General features: G+C 40.5%; 1 protein-coding gene across 1 annotated transcript; it reads left to right on the forward strand.

Annotated features, from left to right (window-relative positions):
- Window positions 1-17,831: 17,831 nt before the first annotated feature.
- LOC113471819 lies at window positions 17,832-21,445 on the forward strand (the record flags this gene model as incomplete). Its single annotated transcript, XM_026831253.1, has 3 exons — window positions 17,832-18,014; window positions 18,689-18,822; window positions 21,422-21,445. Coding segments are annotated over exons 1-3 (341 nt in total), but the record flags the coding sequence as incomplete, so codon positions are not given.
- Between the last annotated feature and the right edge of the window lie 8 nt (window positions 21,446-21,453).

Genomic DNA, 21,453 nt, shown 5'->3' on the forward strand with positions numbered 1-21,453 from the left:
GACCTGAGCAGGAATCAAACCGACATAATCGCTGGTTCACTAAAACCATTATAAAAGTTACTCGTTAATCAAAATATAGTCCTCATCTTCGAACATTTATTATCTCTCTTACTTTCACTGTTCTGAACTAAATTACAATAACGAGCAATCCGTTGCCTACTTCTATACTTTTAACACTACGTATTTATTTATTTAATTTAAAATCAATACTTTAATCAGTACCAATGAATGTTCAATCCTCACATAGTACCTTTCTACTTAGTAAATATATTTATACTCAGAAAACAAAAAGTACCATTTCTACAAGAATATCAAAAAGTTTAGTTGCCATCTCTTCTCTCTCTCTCGTCTCTCTCTCTCTCTCTCTCTCCCTCTCCCTATCTTAAAAAAAATGTAGTTATACGAAAGTCGTGTGACAATCACCAACACTCCGAACGGGGGTTTGTTTAATCTTTCATAAAAGCACGCACGCCCACACTTCCATCACCCCGTCCCCTTGACGCTTTTCTCGTGAATCGGAATGGGTGTAAACGGCTTCACTCGAATACCGGAGCTGATCTAGGGGGATGTGGCCCCACCTCCGGAGGTGAAATGAAAAACCCGAGGGACTGTATGGAGACAGAGAGAAAAGGGTTAGGGAACGGAAAGGGAAAAACCTCCGAGGGGGTAGGGAAAGAGGAAGGAGATAAAGCGCGGTTAGGGGAAGAAATGAAACCAGAATGAAGAGGTGGAATGGAGAAGGGAGGAACTGGAAAATCCCAAGGAAGTTAGGGAAAATGCAAAGCGAAGAGGGAACGGAAACTGGAGATGAAAACCCACAGGTAAGAGGAAAGAGGGTAAGTGGGAAGGATAGAAATCAGAGATTATAGGAAAGGGAGATGGAAACCCAGAGGAAGAGAATTGGAAGAAGAAAGAGGGGGTTCGGGGAAATAGAATACAGAATAGGGGAAACGGAAAAAGGAGAAATAGAAAATCCAAGGAGGTAGGGGTAAGAGAATGAAAGGGATTGCGGGGAAACGAAAAAATATTGAGGCAAGAGAAACTGGGAAAGCGAAAAGAGTAGAAAGAGCAGGAAAGGAGAAAGAAGAGGGTTTGAAAAAAAAAAACGGCGAAAGAGAAAGATGATGTAAGGAAAAAACGAGTGAAGAAGGAGAGAGAGGAGAGAAAAGATTTGGGACGATAAGGAAGAGGAAGGAAGCACGAAAAAGAACGGGGAAAAAAGTCGAAAAAGAAAGAGGAGAGGAAAATAAGAGAAGAAAATACGAAAAAGAGAGAAGGAAGGAGAGGAAAAAACCGGAGTAGGGATTTATAGTAGGAGAAACGATAAGGAAAACGGAAGGAGGAGAAAGAAGGGGGTTGGAGAAAATCGTCGAAAGAAAAAGAAAGGAGAGGAAATTTTGAAGGAAAATAGGAGAAAAATACAAAAGGGAGAGGGAAGAGGGAAATATTGGGATAGTTAGGAGAAATTAGGAAGAAGGAGGAGAAAGAACGAGGACCGGGGAAAGGTCGAAAGAGAAGAGACGAGAAAAGATCAGAGTATCTAGTCGGAGAAATTGAGAAAAGGAGGAGGGGAGGAGAGAAGGAACGAGAGTAGGAGAAATGGTCGAAGGAAAAAGAGGAGAGGGACGATAGAAGAACGGAAGGGGAGGAGTAAAATGGGAAAGAAGAGGACAATAGAAGAGACTTAGTGACTTTATAATAATAATAATTTGAAATTCTCTTCCCTACATTCTTCCTCTCCCTTTCTTGCTCTTATTCTATGCTTCCTTTTCTATCTCTCCTACACTTCTCAATTTTCTCTTCCCAAATTCCCTTTTGACCTCTTAATTTAATTCTTCCCTCTCTATTCTCTCCTTTCCCCAAAAATTCCCTTTCTTCCCTTCCTAATTTTGCTTCTTTCCTGAATTCCCTTTTCCTCCTCCTTTTATCTCGTCCCTTTTCTTTCTCCCTTTCAAATTTTATATCTGCCTCCCCCACACCTTTCGGCTTCTTAGCACGCTTCATCAGTTTTTCTTAAAAGTTCAAGTTTTCTCTCCTTAATACGTAGCTACGTGTTCCTAAGACGAAAGTCTTGTTCAGTTTTTCTTCTTCTTCTTCTTCTTCTTCTTCTTCTTCTTCTTCTTCTTTCTCTTCTTCTTCTCCTTTTTTTTCCCTCCTCCAATATGTCGTCTCCAGCTTTTTTCTCCAAGGTTGAATGGCTATGACCTCTATTTTCTAAAGGTAGAAATAGCTGTATCATGAGTTGATGACAAAGTGCCATTAGTTAATGCAAGCATGGCTGCATGGGCTTGGGTCCTAAGATCATCGCAAAATCAAGATGGCGCGCCATCGAAATCGGTTCCGCTTAAGAAAATGCAACTCCACCTTCCTTTCATTTGTTTATTCCCCTAACTGTCAGCTCCCAGCATGGCGTAGTGGTCACTGCGCTCGCCTTGCGCGCGGGTTCGATTCCCGGCGGGGTCAAGAAATTTGTATCATGCAAATGATTGATTCCGTGACTGGCTGTTGCGGGGCCCACTCAGCCTCGTGAGGAAAATGAGTAGCTATGACATATAAATGCGCATAGCGACCGGTGCCAGCATGGTAGGTAAACATTGGATTTTAGGATTATTGAGATAGTGGGAAAATCCTACAATGCTGCAGTGAGCACCAAATTTGTGACATAATAACACAAAGAAACTGCATTTACATTTTACATTACATTACATTTATATACTGCCGAAATGAGACTGAAAAGTCCCTTCACTCCCGCCGTCTAAACAAGGTCTTATGTATTTGGTACAGAATAAATTCACTCGGTACAGTCAGTCCACTAGGTATGATACCTACCTGTCCACTAAGTAGGCATCTTATTGTAGCGTGGTTATTATTGTATCTTCAATTCTTCATAGAGGTATCTGTATTTCTGTAGGGATAGAATATCTTCATAGGTATTTGTATCTTTAGTGTAGGGATATATATGTATCTTAGCTGAGAATAGAAGCCGACCATATAGGTGTAATGACCTACCTTGGCCCGAGTATTCTTGTATTTTGTTCCTAAGTATGAGTGTTTTCAATATGCTTTGTATATTGTTCTTGTACCTATGTATATGCTTGTATATTGTTCTTGTACCTATCTACCTATATGTAGGTACCGTACCTTTACTTGTATCTACATAGTTCTTGTAAGTAAATATCCATGAGAATTTTCCAATTTTCATGTATTTTTGTGTGCTATAGTGTGTTTTTCAAGAGATATATTGGTGCTTTTTTGAATGTTTCGGGTTAGATTCCTAAATATAATTATGTAGATTCAGTGTTTCCAAATGTTTGTCAAATTGTCACAATTTGGGGGGGGGAGGTATTCAATAGCCATTCAATTGAAATTTGTGTCGATGTTAATGTAATAGAAAGTAAAAATAATAATAATAATAAGTAATAATAATAATTATTTATGTAAGTACACACATAATGTTGTTTTTCACACAAACAGGATCTGGTTATACATTCTTGCCGTTTGTTATCAGTAGTGATAACAGAGATCACATGTCATACTGCTTTTAGAATGCCCTCCAAACACACAACTCGTAATAATTCACGATCTTCTAATTCATAAATAATTCACAATGAAAATGGTCTTCTAATTCACAACATAACACACTGAGAAAAAAACTAGGGTGCCGGCAGCCTAATCGGGTAACTGGGTTCCGGCACTCTAATATTGAACTCTATATCGGGAAGCTCGTCGACACTATAATACCTATAGCATGCCAACAGCCTAAATCAGGGGAAGTAACCCAATTATAGAGTTCTTCCACCCTAAACTTGTGGCACCCTGTCACCATTTTTATTTTCTTAGTGCAGAACTGGGTAACTATATGGTATAACCTGGTATGCCTAATACCTAGTACAGTAGGTATAAAGCAGTATTATTACTATTATCTTATGTATTATAATGATTTTATGATTAGAAAATCAAGCTCTATTGGTTCTTCATTGAAACCCCAAAATAATAACTTCTATCAAAATCATCGTCATACCTAATCGTTCTGGTCTTCTTATTCTTGTTGAAATTCCTACACGTCCCTAGATGTAAGAGAATTATATCAGTAGTTTCTATGTAGAATCTATGTAAGAGAATTATATCAACCCAACATTAACACTTCTACAGTCTACTGTGTCTACAGCTCATTGAGAAAATTACTAAACTTGATTCAAAACTTCAATCAGAGGCGTATCGTCCATGGAATCTAGGGAAGCACTGCTTCCCTTCCTCTCTTCGTGTTTTCTCTCACCCTCCTTACTTTTTACCGAAAATAATCACTGATTTTCTGATTATTCAATCCCGATTCTAAAACCACCAGCAGATCGGCATACTGTATATGGGTTTATAGCTTCCCCTTTTGAAAATCTTACCGCACACCACTGTTGAGATTTTAAGAGGAGTCTTCAAACATGTGTAATTTGAACTAATCATATGTGGATACAAAATTCAAGACTGAGCATCACAGATAGATATGTAGGTATTTGAAGGTATTGGGTACCTACATACGAGTATTATCTTGCATTGGCCTTATATATTGTACCTAATAGAAAATAGGTACACTTTAAGATAGTATAATCTAAACTCTAAACTGCTTGAAAAAAAAATAATAATACATAATATACCTAATAATAAAAAATAATAATAAAAAAACAACAATTACAAAAAAGCTAATACTGGCGGTTTTAGGGGAAAGTTCAAATTTGACCAAAAGGCTAATGGTCAGTTTACAATCGGCATTTTCACTGCCCTGTCGAGGAAAAAGAAGAAAAACAATTTGCTACGGTGAAATAATGAAATTCCAAGAAAGAAGGGTTACTAAAGGCTGGATTGAGTAGAATTTAATTTTTTTTTAAATTTTGATAAGATAAGACTATATCTAAGTACATACACCTATAGGTATGCCTAATATCTAGTACAGTAGGTATAAAGCAGTATTATTACTATTATCTCATGTATTATAATGATTTTATGATTAGAAAATCAAGCTTTATTGGTTCTTCATTGAAACCCCAAAATAATAACTTCTATCAAAATCATCATCATCATACCTAACCGTTCTGGTCTTCTTATTCTTGTTGAAATTCCAACACGTCCCTAGATGTAAGAGAATTATATCAGTAGTTTCTATGTAGAATCTATGTAAGAGAATTATATCAACCCAACATTAACACTTCTACAGCTCATTGAGAAAATTACTAAACCTGATTCAAAACTTCAATCAGAGGCGTATCGTCCATGGAATCTAGGGTAGCACTGCTTCCCTTCTTCTCTTCGCGTTTTCTCTCACCCTCCTTACTTTTTACCGAAAATAATCACTGATTTTCTGATTATCCAATCCCGATTCTAAAACCACCAGCAGATCGGCATACTGTATATGGGTTTATAGCTTCCCTTTTGAAAATCTTACCGCACACCACTGTTGAGATTTTAAGAGGAGTCTTCAAACATGTGTAATTTGAACTAATCATATTATGTGGATACAAAATTCAAGACTGAGCATCACAGATAGATATGTAGGAATTTGAAGGTATTGGGCACCTACATACGAGTATTATCTTGCATTGGCCTTATTGTACCTAATAGAAAATAGGTACACTTTATAATACTCTAAACTGCTTGAAATAATAATAACGAAGAAAATATTGAGATAGGGCAACGAGTATTAATCTACAATACTGATTAGAATAGAAGAGTAGAGTTCTTATGATAATCTATTAATCTCTCATTGTTCTAAGTACAGAAACGTTCATGTCCGTAGTAATTTCCAAGAAGACACCAGCAGGGTCGGTCTCAGGGGAGGCTCATCCGGTCAAATTGTCACCCCGGGCCTGGATTAGAATAGAATATACCCTGCTTATACTGCCAGAATGAGACTGAAAAGTCCCTTTACTTCCTCAGTCTAAACAAGGCCTTAGGAAAGGACATAGAAAACGTGAAATCACCTTATATCGTTGTCACAGCACCTCCTTCTTCTCCACTCCTTCAGTCAGGCCCACCTTCTCGTTCTTCTCCTCCAGCTTCATCTCCACATCTCCAGCAGTCTACAACTCCAGCAGTCTAAACAACTTGAAAATTAAATACTATGACCTAGCTTAGCTAATCTCGTTGAAAAAAAAAAAAAAAAAAAAAATTTTGAAAGGAGAAGACCTTTGTTAAGAATCCGACTGTAGTACATTTGAGTCGATGATTCATTAATCATTTTGCTATGGGCAGTTCGAACTCAAACATGTTTATTCTTGTTATTGGAAACATACTCAACTAGCTGTAACCTGTAACCTTAAAACCTATATCAGATAACTGGTGTGATGAAAATATGTAGATTGAGTAAACGTTGAATAATGTTAGCTTGAAAAAAAAAAAAAAAAAAAAAAAAAAAAAAAATGTCTTTCTACTATATTTGTGGAATACTCATTTGAAAAAAAAAAAAAAAAAAAGAAGAAAAAAATGTTTGATAGGGGGAACTTTAACGGAGGTCTTATTGCCCCGAAGTGCTAGAAATATTGAAGATAGGAGAAAGTCAGCCGTTCCGAGAACGAAGGAACGAGCCTCATATGTTTAGGATAAAGTTCGCCCTGAGGCGAACCCGCGACCTAGCACTAATAAGGGAGGCGCGCTACCAAAGCTAACTAGGCTGACAATGGCAATCTTCCACCCAACCACTTAATAGTGAATAACCCTCTAAGCTCGAAGAGATCGTAGATTCGTATAAGCTTAACCCATCCTTTAGGGCTGATTGCCCCTACACCTTAGGAGAAGTCACAAAAGATCAAGATCTAACCAGATGGCAGTGACATAGGGCGTTTATTATAGCCGATGGCCTTAGTTATACCAATACACCAAAGCCTTGGAGTGAGCTTTTTGTGTACGGAGTTAACCCATGAGAGCCGAGGCCTACATTAAAGTCACACCAAAACCAAACTTGACCAAACCCTTCTCTCTTTTTCGCTAATATCTCAGTCGCTTCACGTCAGAGTGCATCGGGGATTTGTCTATTAGTTAGAAAACATAATTTCCCATTATTTTCACTGTTATTTGACATATTTACTCAGTACCGGTCCGGAGTTAGAAGCGGTTAAGATGGAACGAAGAAAAAACAATACTTTCATTACTAGTATAGCTCCGCTATACTGTAGTATTAGAAAGTAAAAAGTTCGGCTCTTATGGGTTAAGCTAGAAAATCCTCCAACTAGGCTGGCCTACAGAGAGTGCATAGGGCAACGAGTATTAATCTACAATACTGATTAGAGTAGAAGAGTAGAGTGCTTATGATAATCTATTAATCTCTCATTGTTCTAAGTACAGAAACGTTCATGTCCGTAGTAATTTCCAAGAAGACACCAGCAGGGTCGGATAGAAGAGTAGAGTTCTTATGATAATCTATTAATCTCTCATTGTTCTAAGTACAGAAACGTTCATGTCCGTAGTAATTTCCAAGAAGACACCAGCAGGGTCGGTCTCAGGGGAGGCTCATCCGGTCAAATTGTCACCCCGGGCCTGGATTAGAATAGAATATACCCTGCTTGTACTGCCAGAATGAGTCTGAAAAGTCCGTTTACTTCCTCAGTCTAAACAAGGCCTTAGGAAAGGACATAGAAAACGTGAAATCACCTTATATCGTCGTCACAGCACCTCCTTCTTCTCCACTCCTTCAGTCAGGCCCACCTTCTCGTTCTTCTCCTCCAGATTCATCTCCACATCTCCAGCAGTCTACACACTCTAATCTAAACAACTTAAAAATTAAATACTATGACCTAGCTTAGCTAATCTTGTTGAAAAAAAAAAAAAAAAAAAAAATTAAAAATGAAAAAAAAAAAAAAAATCCATGTAAATAGTAAAGAAGTTACATTTCTTCACCACAAAAACACAAATAATAATTTAAATTCATGATCAATATTTTACTTCTCTCTCTTGTTCCACAGGTTGTTTGAAAGTAATCAGCTGGAAAGTCTCGTGACTCATTTGAATTGTCGGCATGTGCCTTAACGGTTTGACCTTGCAGAACGTTGCTTAACCTAAGTGATCCGTGGGCAACCCGTGTATTCAACGTTCTATCGCCCCTCCAGGAATGGAGTTTTTCCTTTAGGGGTGATAGAAACTAAAAATCAGCTCTTCCTATAACGTAATATTAGGTACTTATACCTACCAAAGTGCGTTCATAGATTTTAGGTAGGTACCTATTGTTTTTCTTTTTTTCTCCTCCTCCTTGTTCTCCTTCCTCTCCTCCTCCTTCTTCTCATCTTTTCCTCGTTCTTCTTTTATTCTTCCTCTCCTCCTCCTTCTTCGTCTTCTTCTCCTTCTTCCTCTTCTCTTTCTTCTTTTTGACACCCCCCCCCCCCCCCCTTCTTCGTCTTCTTCTCCCTTCTTCCTCTTCTCTTTCTTCTTTTTGCCCCCCCCCCCCCCCCCTCGTAACGTCTTCGTTCTACTAAAACGTTAAAAGTATTGTTAAAACATTGGCACTCGTACAAAATATGCCTTCTCACACATACAACACAAACATACAAAATGTACATTTGTACGTACAGTAAAACCTCGATTATTTCAGCTTCCATTATTTCAACTCCAAAATCCATTGTTTTTTCTATCTTTCAAAGGATATCCTATCTTATCAGAGGAAAAGATCATAGAAAGTGATCATTTCAACTACCCCCGTTCCTAATTAGTTGAAATAAACGTGGTTCAACTGTACTGAACATAGAAAACTTACAAACAATACAAATTAAATATACGTACATAATTATGTACCTACACGTGATAGTTTTATCTCTCTTTCTCTCTCTCTCTCTCTCTCTCTCTCTCTCTCTCCATCGCTCGCGAACACTTCCTCTCAGTCAAACTTTCCCACTTCCACTCCGAGTTTCGCTTCCACGCCTGCGTTCAGTGGGTCTCCCTCGATCTCATTTCCACGACCTGGCACCTATCCTCTGCCCAATCCCATCAAATATTCAGTGCCGGGGCACGGGGGAAAGAATAACTTCAGCAATGTGGGCACGCTGGCCAAATCCGCCTCTGAACAGAACGCCGATAGGGAAGGTGTAAAAAAGAGTAAATAAAAAGTGTGATTTGGCTGTATGCTATTTGATGTTCGCTGTATTTTGATTCATAATTCATGTATCGATAATGTCGCCAAGTAAAATTTTGCCAACAAATCTACAAAATTTTACTTTTTCGATTTCTACCCGTGGCGGATACCTAAACAGAGGTTCGTTCTCGGAACGGCTGATGGCTTATTCCTGTCTTCCTTCTCTCTTAGCTAAACTCCATACACAAAAAGCAGGCTCTGAGACTACACTCGTATTTATGAACAAGAATGATCGTTCTTAGATCAGTCTCAAGTCAAAATTGACCAATCAAATGCCTTGAGACTATGCTTAGCACGAACTTAAGAGCCAGCATTTTGTTCATAAAAGAATTAAGCCTTGGAGTGAGCTTTTTGTGTACGGAGTTAAGCTAGAAAATCCTCCAACTAGGCTGGCCTACAGGGAGGTGGGGGCGATTGTCCCAAGGGATGGGTTGAGCTTAACACGAATCCTTCCCTCTTCGTTTTCGGGATGATGAGACCTCAGCAGTCACAGTTCCGATCTATGTATCAAACTTCTTGAAAAACTAAACTCTCCTAAGCCAGCCTAGTTAGCTTAGTTGGTAGTGCGTCTGCCTTGTAAGCGCTAGGCCGCGGGTTCAATTCCCGCCCGGGGTGGATTTTATCCCTGTCGGCATGTGCCTTAACGGTTTGACCTTGCAGAACGTTGCTTAACCTAAGTGATCCGTCGACAACCCGTGTATTCAACGTTCTATCGCCGCTCCAGGAACGGAGTTTTTCCTTTAGGGGTGATAGAAACTAAAAATCAGCTCTTCCTATAACGTAATATTAGGTACTTATACCTACCAAAGTGCGTTCATAGATTGTAGGTAGGTAGGTACCTATTGTTTTTCTTTTTTTCTCTCCTCCTCCTTGTTCTCCTTCCTCTCCTCCTCCTCCTTCTTCTTCTTTTTTTCTTCTTCTTCTTCTCCTCCTTTTTCCCTCCTCCTTCGTCTTCTTCCTCTTCTCATTCTTCTTTTTATTCTTCCTCTCCTACTCCTTCTTCGTCTTCTTCTCCTTCTTCCTCTTCTCTTTCTTCTTTTTGACACACCCCCCCCCCTCGTAACGTCTTCGTTCTACTAAAACGTTAAAAGTATTGTTAAAACATTGGCACTCGTACAAATATGCCTTCTCACACATACAAATACAACACAAACATACAAAATGTACATTTGTACGTACAGTAAAACCTCGATTATTTCAACTCCAAAATCCATTGTTTTTTTTCTATCTTTCAAAGGATATCCTATCTTATCAGAGGAAAAGATCATAGAAAGTGATCATTTCAACTTCGATCAGTTCAACTACTTCCGGTTCCAATTAGTTGAAATAATCGAGGTTCTACTGTACTGAACATAGAAAACGTACAAACAATACAAATATACATACAAACAATACAAATGTACCTACGTACATACACGTGTTAGTTTTGTCTCTCACTTATTTGGAGAGGGAGGGTGTAAAAAAGAGTGAAAAGTGTGTTGATAATAAAAAAAAGAGTGAAAAGTGTGTTGGTTGTATTTGATTCATGTATCGAAAAAATCAGAAAAGAGTAAAAAGTGTGATTTGGCTGTATACTGCATTTAATTTATGTATCGATATGTAGCCAAGTAAAATTTTTGCCAACAAATTTACAAAATTTTATTTTCTAGGTTCGATTCCTACCCAGGGCGGATTTTATTCGTTCACGGCCTTCTCGGAACGGCTGGCTTCCTCTTATCCTGTCTTCCTTCTCTCTTAGCTTAACTCCATACACAAAAAGCCCACTCTGAGACTTAGGTGTGGGGGCGATTGCCCCAAGGGATGGGTTGAGCTTAACACGAATCCTTCCCTCTTCGTTTTCGGGATGATGAAACCTCAGCAGTTCCGATCTATCAAACTTCTTGGAAAACTAAACTCTCCTAGCCAGCCTAGTTAGATTAGTTGGTAGCGCGTCTGCCTTGTAAGCGCGAGGCCGCGGGTTCGATTCCCGTCCGCGGCGGATTTTATCCTGATGGGATAATGTTCGTTCTCGGAACGGCTGGCTTTCTCCTATCCTGTCTTCCTTCTCTCTTCGATTTCACCATGTTTGACTGTAAAAAAGTCACAAAATAAATTACAACTTACCTCTTCAAGGAGAGGTTTTCAAGTTGACTTCTAAAGTCGAATAAGTAATCTGTTACTAAGATTTTTTTCCCTTTACATTTATAACTGAAACTGACTGATCATTGCATTGGGGGAAAATGAGGAGGAGAATCCTAGAAAGATCTGCCTACAATGTTGGTACTAAAGAAGAAAACCTGTGGTTTATTGCCTACGGTTTTTGCAATAGAATTTATTGTTACAAACCTCACCATAAAAAAAAAGTAAAAATGTTGAAGAACCCGTGAACTTTGGTTGCAAAGCTTCCTGTGCTAGTCCCGGCCTATACGAAAAATTCTCAGAGTGATATGATTTCACTCAAACACCTTCCTCCTCCTCCTCCTCTCTGTCTTTTTTTTCTTGAAGTGTGATTTATTTATTTTTTCTTATTTTTTTTTTTTTTTTTTTTAATTTTTTTTTTTAAACGCGGGGCTGAATTTTCCATATAAAACAATGAAAAAGAGGGCAAAATTTAAATACAAAAGAGGAAAATACCTAGTTAATAAATACCCTATTTTGAACTGATTTTGGGGTTGAAATAATAGAGAGTTGAAATAATGGAGGTTGAAATAATCGAGGTTCTACTGAATCTCAAACCTCTTAAAAAAAAACTCTCCTAACCTAAACTCTCCTATGAGTAATAAACCTAAGTAAAGACCCGATAGTTCTACCGATAAACTATTCACGCCATATCACTCTACACTCTACGTCAATAGGTTGACATAGGACGGAACCTAGTGGCGTAGCTCGAAATGGGAAACGAGGGGACGGAGCCCTCAGAAAAGATGACCATTAACAAGGTTTGATTTACGAAATATACAAGGCCAGCCTTTCACTATCAGGTATCAGGTAGGCCTGACAGGGGGACCTTTTCAGCCGTACCTGACAGGTCTACCTAATAGTGTGTGTGCTCCTCAGGTATCAGGTAGACCTGACAGGCGGACCTGATCAGGTGTGAGTGGCTGGCCCAAGACCGTTGGGGCAAAATGGTTCCGTGGACCAATGGAAAAAGGGGGTATATTAAAAACCCATAAAAAATCACCAGCTATAATTCCACGAACCACGCCAATCAAATCCCCATAAGAAATATACAGTAACGTGTACAATAGACATTTTGGGCCTCAAAAAGGATCGTCAAATCCTTTTTTGAAGTACCCTCCCTTCTACACAATTATGTAGAAGAGATTCCACACTAACATACCTACACCACTGACCCTATCGTAATACCTAGCGTAAAAATAGGCACCTCATATCACTGGTAAATGATCATATGAATATACCATACAATTATCACATGTGAGGTAGGTAATAGACACCAGTGTCGTGTGGTGAAATTTTCAAAAGGGGAAGCTATAAACCCATATATAGTATGCCGATCTGCTGGTGATCTTAGAATCCAGGTTGAATAATCAGTTACTATATTTTCGATAAGTGGTAAGTAGCGGTGGAGGGTGAGAAATAATTAATTCTAAAGAGGAAGGGAAGTGCATGGTGTTCCCCTAACTTCCATAAAGGTCAAAGGATCACTGAGAAAAAAAAAAAAAAAAAAAAAAAAAAGGGGAAATTAATATCTACATTCTATAGGTAGCTGTTTTTTATCATGTGACTTTTTTATAGTCAACATGGCTGAACCAATGAGATTCCGCTTTGGACGTCCACACTTGCTCCACAAAGCGGAATCTCACAATTTATTGGGTACCGTCCCCTGATTTAGGCTGTTGGAATGCTATATTATAGTGTCGAGCTTCCCGATATAGAGTTCAATATTAGAGCGCCGGCACCCAGTCACCTGATTAGGCTGCCGGCACCCTAGTTTTTTTCTCAGTGATACGCCACTGATAGGTACATAATATGATCATCATGGTATGTACTGTGTATCATCAATTCATTATAGTAGGTACATTGTACATTCTATGTACCATGTATGTATTTATAATGTATAAATGCATAGCATTATTTATTCTATGAATGTAACATGTTTGAATACTCCAACGTGTGTGTTTAGTCAGGGCCTTGTTTAGGTGGGGCACATGTCCCCCGGGCTGTTTCCCCCCCCCATAATTTAGGCTTCTAATTGGACAATTCACTGAACAAAAATAAAAGAAGGCATTTTGAATGGTTTTAAACATACTTAAATGCTTGTCACAAATATCGTTCCCCAATGATTACAACTAGATGAATTTTACGACTTGACTTGGACTCGAACCACCAACCTACAGATCGAAAGTCCAACGTATTAACCACTGAACTAAAATAGATCAGAGTGAGGGGAAAAAAAGCAAGGAAAAATACAATAGGAACCTTTCTACTTTTTAGAAGGGACGAAGGGAGACAATATGAATAATGTGTGACACATTGCATACTCAATTCAGTTTCGAGGCGTTCATACAATTTTATTCTTTTTTCATGTACGAACTTTTTCCCGGCATAGACGGTGCTCTGAGCTTGGCATGCTACTGGGTAGGTGGCAGATATCACGCTAGCTGGTTGACTGTAGAATTCTGCCTAGCTGGCAGTTATGATGTTAAACTGGCATTAAAGTCTTTATGAGACTTTCCTCTTCAAAAGGAAAGAAATTAGGAAAAAGAAAACTGTTGGAAAGTTGTTGGTGGCAGTGGCGTAGCGTGTATGTATGGCGTGTATGGCGGCCATACAACTCAAAAGTTCACTCTAATGTTCTAATGCCCATAAATATTAATGGCATGTACTGTGATGGGACTTGGTAGACCTGTGCATGAGCCCTACACACCCTAAACTTGAATTTAGACCACGCTACGCCACTGGTTGGTGGGTAACTGGCATTGGCAGTTGAAAACCCGATAAAGTAATGGTATTTTGGGCCCTAAAACCTTATTTGACCGACCATGACTATTGCTTATTTGGGTTTAATCTCACTAATTAATTATTTTTAAAGTCTGACTAACATGACCGCATAATCCTCTCTCTGTATACGAAGTTCACTCACCTTCGACCTTTAGAAAAAAGTATAAAAAAAACGAAATATCCGCCAGTTTTAATCCTAAAATAGATTATGATAATAAAAAAAATTGTAATAAAATGAGGAGAGAAAAAACTGGTTCTTGGCATTGTATGTGATCATTGGATTTTATTAATATTCACCCAAGTCGGAAATTTTTGGACAAAAGTTGTCGGTGCAGTCGTAAATGGAAAAAGCTACAGAGCTTAGCCAAAGAGAGAGAGAAAAAAAACTTCTTGAATTCGTACTCTTATAGTGTGTGTCCACACATAGTCGACCGGCCGTCGATCGATGTCGACTGAACCGTCCACACTGCCTCGACAACATGGATTCACCTCGTCCATCGACAGGCGGTCGACTATGTTTGGAGTTGGGACACACTTTAAGATAGTTCTGGTCATATAACAAAATACTTGTACGATTGAGTGGAACCCAAATCCTTCAAAGATAAGACTGAAAAGTGCTTCACAACTTACTGGAATGTGATAATCTGATACTTTACTCCGTGTCCGGATCACCATATTGTCAGATCTCATGTCTCCAGTAGGTACGTGGTCACGGTCAGTCGGTCACTCCTATGAAATATGATAATCTAATACTAATGAATTGTTTCCTCTCTCCTCTGTTCCCAGGTCGAGTACGAGTCGATGATCGAGCAACCCTACTACGTCATCAGCAAAGGCTGGTGCTCCTACCACCCAACCAAGACGCACAACAAATACGGCCTCGTCTGCAAACAGCTCAATGTGGGGGACACTTGTATCTCTCTCTGTCAGAAGTCAACGCCTAGCAAACCCTGTGCCACAAGTCAAGCCAAGACCGCCAAACGGAAAGACTTAGAGAAGCACTTCAACCAGCTGATGAGCAAGGATAGGGAAATGATTGAGAGGAAGAAACGCCGGTGGTCCGCTCCCGATCAGATTCACGAGAAGGGAAGCAAAAAACTGAACGCTAAACTTGCCAAACTGAGCGGGGAGGAGAGCACCACCGTGGCAACGTTGCCAACGAGTACAAATCCAGTTCAAAATGGCGGCGAAGAATACAAAATGGCGCCCGTCTCGTCACCAGCTTACACGACTCCTAGCGAGACTCCCACTAGTTATTTCAATTATTCCATCGCTAATAGTCAGCCAACTTCTCTCAATTTCCCACCTATTCCATCTCACCTCCAGTATGTGAACACCCCCTCCTCCTGTTCCTCAACTAATCCGACTCACTTGATCACCAAACCCATCGTGTCTCATCTTCCACTAACTTCGGCGTCTAACTTCTCCATCTCCACGCTGACGTCTCAACATCCACTAAGCATGTCCACTAAGCCTAGCTATCTCATCCACTCGTCTCCATCGCTGGCAGGCATGAACACTTCCTCTCAGTCAAACTTTCCCACTTCCACTCCGAGTTTCGCTTCCACGCCTGCATTCAGTGGGTCTCCCTCGATCTCATTTCCACGGCCTGGCACCTATCCTCTGCCCAATCCAATCAAATATTCAGTGCCGGGGCACGGGGGAAAGAATAACTTCAGCAATGTGGGCACGCTGGCCAAATCCGCCTCTGAACAGAACGCCGCCACTGGCATGTCCGCGGTTGACTTTTCCAAATACTCGATGAAGAAATAGATTATCTTCTGACAGATACAGTAGAACCTCGATTATTTCAACTAATGGGGACCGAGGGTAGTTGAAATAATCCAAAGTCGAAATAATGGAGGAGTTGCAAGTGGGTAAAAATTATAAATAAATGGTCGATTCCTATGTAAAAAGTTGGGAAAAATTCGAATCTGAGGTCAAAACTCCAAAAAAGTAACTTTAAAAGGTCGAAAATTCAATTTTTAATTGCCGTTCGAAGAAGATTCGGGCTTTCTGTCGGCAGAAATATCAACTACGACTACTGGTAAGCAGAAATAGAACGGTTGTGCTTACTTAGGTGAGGTTTCTAAGGGCAGAAAATATGAGGAACTAGGGAATTTTTCTTTGTCTTCTACGACTTCTAGATCCGGAGCTAAATCGATTTAATAAATACCAGTAAAATCTTGAACTTTGACGTCACGCTTCCCTACACGCTCCCCTACACGATGACGTCACATCAACTGTCCCGAGCAAAGCTCCCTTGCTGGCAACACATTAATGTGTTCGTGCACATGCGTTTCCGCGCATTTCTTAACGTCTAACCTCACTACTCTTTGAACTTTTTCATTAGAACGGCAAATAAAATTGAATTTCCAACCTTTTAAAGTTACTTTTTCGGAGTTTTAATCGCATACGCTCCCCTACACGATGACGTCACATCAACTGTCCCGAGCAAAGCTCCCTTGCTGGCAACACATTAATGTGTTTGTGCACATGCGTTTCCGCGCATTTCTTAAAGTCTGACCTCACTACTCTTTGAACTTTTTCATTAGAACGGCAAATAAAATTGAATTTCCAACCTTTTAAAGTTACTTTTTCGGAGTTTTAATCATTCAAGGTCACTTCCCCTCTATTAACAGCAGTCCAGGCCATTACTCCTCCAATAGGACTGCTGAAAGTCACTTCTCCTCTAATAATTCCGCAAATAACTCCCCTTCCTCTAAGCTTAACGACCATTCCCCCTGGAAAGCTTCCCAAGGCCATTACCCCTCCAATAAAACTCCTCCCTCCAATAACAGTCCTGAAGGTCACTTGCCCTCAAATAAGAGTCCTCAAGGTCATTTCCCCCCCAGCGGCGAGCGAAGAGCGGCAGAGGGGAATCGTTCGACCCCGTCCCCCACTGGTGGGAGGGGGGTTTTAGACCCCACGGAGGATGAAAGTGGCTGCTGGTTGTCGCCCGGAGATGATGCTTACCCCACGCCACTGAGTGATTCTAGTCCCAGGTAGAGAGCTTTGTGAAAACCAGTCGCGAATTACGAAATTAATATTCGGGAAAAATGTACATGTTTATGAAAGGCTGCTTCTTACAGAGAGTCTCTAGGCTGCCTACACTGCTATCCAAAATTCCAAATCAATATCCAAAATAACTCCAGTCTTTAGTTTTGTTTTTTGTTTTTTGTTTTTTTTTTTTATTATTATTAATTTTTTTAGTGGTTTTATTATTTAGTTCAACAGTCAAGTCTGTTTGCATGGTAGATACTAGATAGTAGTTTTAGTTTAGTCTTAGGCCAGCTTCTGACTATCAGGTAGATCTGATCAGGTCTGCCTGTCAGGTCTACCTGATAGTGAGTAGCTGGCCTTATGGTAACTTACCATTGGTAAGGTAGAAATTTGCAATATTGAGGAAATCTTTTATTTATAAGTTTAAAATGTAACGTTAGATCAAAATGACTTAAAAATGTTCCAATATACTTCAATGTTTTATGTAGTGTTTGTATGATTAACTTTAAATTAACTCTGAGTTTTAATCTCAGATTTGGTTTTTTTCACAACTTTTTTACGTAGGAATCAACCTTTATTCATAGTTTTTACCCAAATGCAACTGCTCCGTTCTCTCTTTCCTCCCCAGGTCGTCCCGAGCTATGTCGCGGTCTGCTAGACGTGGGCGGTGACGTGCAGTTTGCTGATGAAGAGTCCGCGGGTTCGAACTCCACCAGCTCCGAGGAGAGGGAAGGGGGTAGTACTTTGGAAGCCGTGGTCACGCCTAGCACCATGTCGTCCGATGATCCTTTCCTCCCCAGGTCGTCCCGAGCTATGTCGTGGTCTGCTAGACGTGGGCGGTGACGTGCAGTTTGCTGATGAAGAGTCCGCAGGTTCGAACTCCACCAGCTCCGAGGAGAGGGAAGGGGGTAGTACTTTGGAAGCCGTGGTCACGCCTAGCACCATGTCGTCCGATGATCATCTGGTAAGTAATAAAGTTGAGTGAACGAGGGAAGGGAGCTCTAAGTTTTCAACCCTCGCATTCCTAAGGAGGGGTAAAAATCCAAGTTTAGCCAAAATTAAGAAAAAAAGTAATAATCTTTGTGTATATTCAAGTTTCGTTAACCCTTTCTTGTCGATTCCGTGTATATTTCAGGTTAGACAAGGTGTCAACGGATGAGGCCTTTGCATCACTAGGTTCCGGACGGTCTAATGCCACCCTAGACTGTAATAATCTGGTGTGAACATCACACGACTTTCTACTCATCCTAATAAATTATGCTCAGCTGGATTTCTTAGGGTGTGTCCAAACATATCGATCGACGGCCGGTCGATTATGTTTGGACACTCCTTTAAGTATGATTTGTGGGCTCTCCTCCCATAACTTTTTCGACATCTCTTACCGTGTTTAGTCAATAGGTTGAACCGAAAAGCGGCCGAAATGCCTCCAACCGCTGCACTGATCTTCACTTAGTAATGCTCTAATATCCTCAAAATTTTGTGAATAGGCTTTGCTTTAACACAAATAAATTTATATTTTGATTGGATACTTATTTATATCAATTGATTAGATTTATAGATTTACCTAATACTTATTATTTATATCAATGGGTTAGATTTATAGATTTACTTATTTATTTCAATCGATTAATATTTCAGATGAGTGCCTCACTGCCCTGCAGCAAAGTTCCTGATCTCATTAACATACCTCAGTCGCACCACAAGCCGGACGTCACACCCACATCCGAACCCCTGATGACACCCGATGAAGCCGACCATCTGTTGAGCTCCAGGTGGGTGTCCATATTTAGCGCCTTTCCCCTATCACAATATTTTCCTCAATTAATGACGCCAGCGGCAATTTGCACTCGTTTTTCGATTGCAAATTTTCGGCTTTACTTTCTGGAGTTTCTGGTGTTGTCGTGTTGACCCAGCATCTAAATGGGAAGTATTGTGTCTCTCCTCTCCCATCTGATGAGAGGCATACTACGGGATGGGCATGCTACGACACAGACCACACGAGTCTAATGTAGGTAGCATCCTAAAAAATGGAAAAAAATCCACTTTCCAATGGAAAATTAAAGTTCAGCAACGTTGACCGTGGTTATTATTCGGATGGGTGACCATTTGGGCAATCGCCTGTTGCTGCTTTTTCGCGGCTCCACTCAGGCTGGGTGAGGTTCATGCGAGAAGGCGGGTAGCTTGTTAACTATGTAGTTGGTTGTTTCGGTAATTATGCAGAAGTCACGTCCGTGGAAAAGAAAAGCTTCTTTTTGTATTTAACCTAACCATATAATAACACTAATCACTGCTCTAATTGTGAAAACTCCTTCTTGTGTTTAGCCTAACCCTATAATAACACTGGTCTCTGCTCATTTGTGCCAGCTTCTTTGGTAGTAATATTTCACGGACGTGACTTCTGCACAAGTACCGTATATTCGTAAAGTAGTGTAAGATTTGATTGAGTAGATTATTTGTTATTGTCAACGTAGAGGTAAGGTTTGTTCTCGGCACGGCTGGCTTTCTCCTATCCTGTCCTCATTCCCTCTGTCGGGGCGATAAGACCCTAGCAGCCAGCCTAGTTAGCTTAGTTGGTAGTGCGTCTGCCTTGTAAGCGCCAGGCCGCGGGTTCGATTCCCGCCCGGGGCGGATTTTATCCTGATGGGATAATGTTCGTTCTCGGAACGGCTGGCTTTCTCCTATCCTGTCCTCATTTTCTCTGTCGGGGCGATAAAACGTTAGCAGCCAGCCTAGTTAGCTTAGTTGGTAGTGCGTCTGCCTTGTAAGCGCTAGGCCGCGGGTTCGATTCCCGCCCGGGGCGGGTTTTATCCTGATGGGATAATGTTCGTTCTCGGAACGGCTGGCTTTCTCCTATCCTGTCTTCCTTCTCTCTTCGATTTCTCTAGCAGTCACAGTTCCCTCTGTCAAACCTCTTTAAAAAAAAACTTGATATTTGCATTCGCTTAAAAAAGTACAGTTACGGAGGCTGGCTTTCTCCTATCCTGTCTTCCTTCTCTCTTCGATTTCGGGACGATAAGACCATAGCAGTTACAGTTCCCCCTGGCTTTCTCCTATCCTGTCTTCCTTCTCTCTTCGATTTCGGGACGATAAGACCATAGCAGTTACAGTTCCCTCTGTGTTCCTATCCTGTCTTCCTTCTCTCTTCGATTTCGGGACGATAAGACCATAGCAGTTACAGTTCCCTCTGTCGGCAGGCTTTCTCCTATCCTGTCTTCCTTCTCTCTTCGATTTCGGGACGATAATCGCTTTCTCCTATCCTGTCTTCCTTCTCTCTTCGATTTCGGGACGATAAGACCATAGCAGTTACAGTTCCCTCTGTCAACTTTCTTCCACCTGGCTTCCTTCTCTCTTCGATTTCGGGACGATAAGACCATAGCAGTTACAGTTCCCTCTGTCAAACCTCTTTAAAATGGTTCGATTCCCGCCCGGGGCGGATTTTATCCTGATGGGATAATGTTCGTTCTCGGAACGGCTGGCTTTCTCCTATCCCTCTCTTCCTTCTCTCTTCGATTTCGGGACGATAAGACCATAGCAGTTACAGTTCCCTCTGTTAAACCTCTTTAAAAAAGCTTCCTTCTCTCTTCGATTTCGGGACGATAAGACCATAGCAGTTACAGTTCCCTCTGTCAAACCTCTTTAACCTGGCTTCCTTCTCTCTTCGATTTCGGGACGATAAGACCATAGCAGTTACAGTTCCCTCTGTCAAACCTCTTTAAAATGGTTCGATTCCCGCCCGGGGCGGATTTTATCCTGATGGGATAATGTTCGTTCTCGGAACGGCTGGCTTTCTCCTATCCCTCTCTTCCTTCTCTCTTCGATTTCGGGACGATAAGACCATAGCAGTTACAGTTCCCTCTGTTAAACCTCTTTAAAAAACTCTCTTCCTTCTCTGATTTTGGGACGATAAGACCATAGCAGTTACAGTTCCCTCTGTCAAACCTCTTAACAAAAAAATACATGTGTTTTTTTTTTTTATCCTGATGGGATAATGTTCGTTCTCGGAACGGCTGGCTTTCTCCTATCCTGTCTTCCTTCTCTCTTCGATTTCTCTAGCAGTCACAGTTCCCTCTGTCAAACCTCTTTAAAAAAAAACTTGATATTTGCATTCGCTTAAAAAAGTACAGTTATAGTTCTCTCTGTCAAACCTCTTAAAAAAAAAAAGACCTTAGCAGTTACAGTTCCCTCTATCAAGAGGTGAGGTTGGTTGGACCAATCGTGCCCCCTCTTCTTAACTTGTGTAGACTGTCCATTAGCTGTATTCTAACATTTCCAACAGAAGTTGTCGTATTCTTACTAAGTTTGTTGTGTTTGATTCTGTTTGTTTTTTTTTCGCATGTTGTTGTTGTGTGCTCGCCCTTCTCAATCTGACAGAATTGTCGCCAAAAGAATCAACAGGTAAGTGT

Source organism: Diaphorina citri, unplaced genomic scaffold (assembly GCF_000475195.1).
Source record: "Diaphorina citri unplaced genomic scaffold, Diaci psyllid genome assembly version 1.1 scaffold3061, whole genome shotgun sequence".
Classification (NCBI taxonomy): Eukaryota; Metazoa; Arthropoda; class Insecta; order Hemiptera; family Psyllidae; genus Diaphorina; species Diaphorina citri.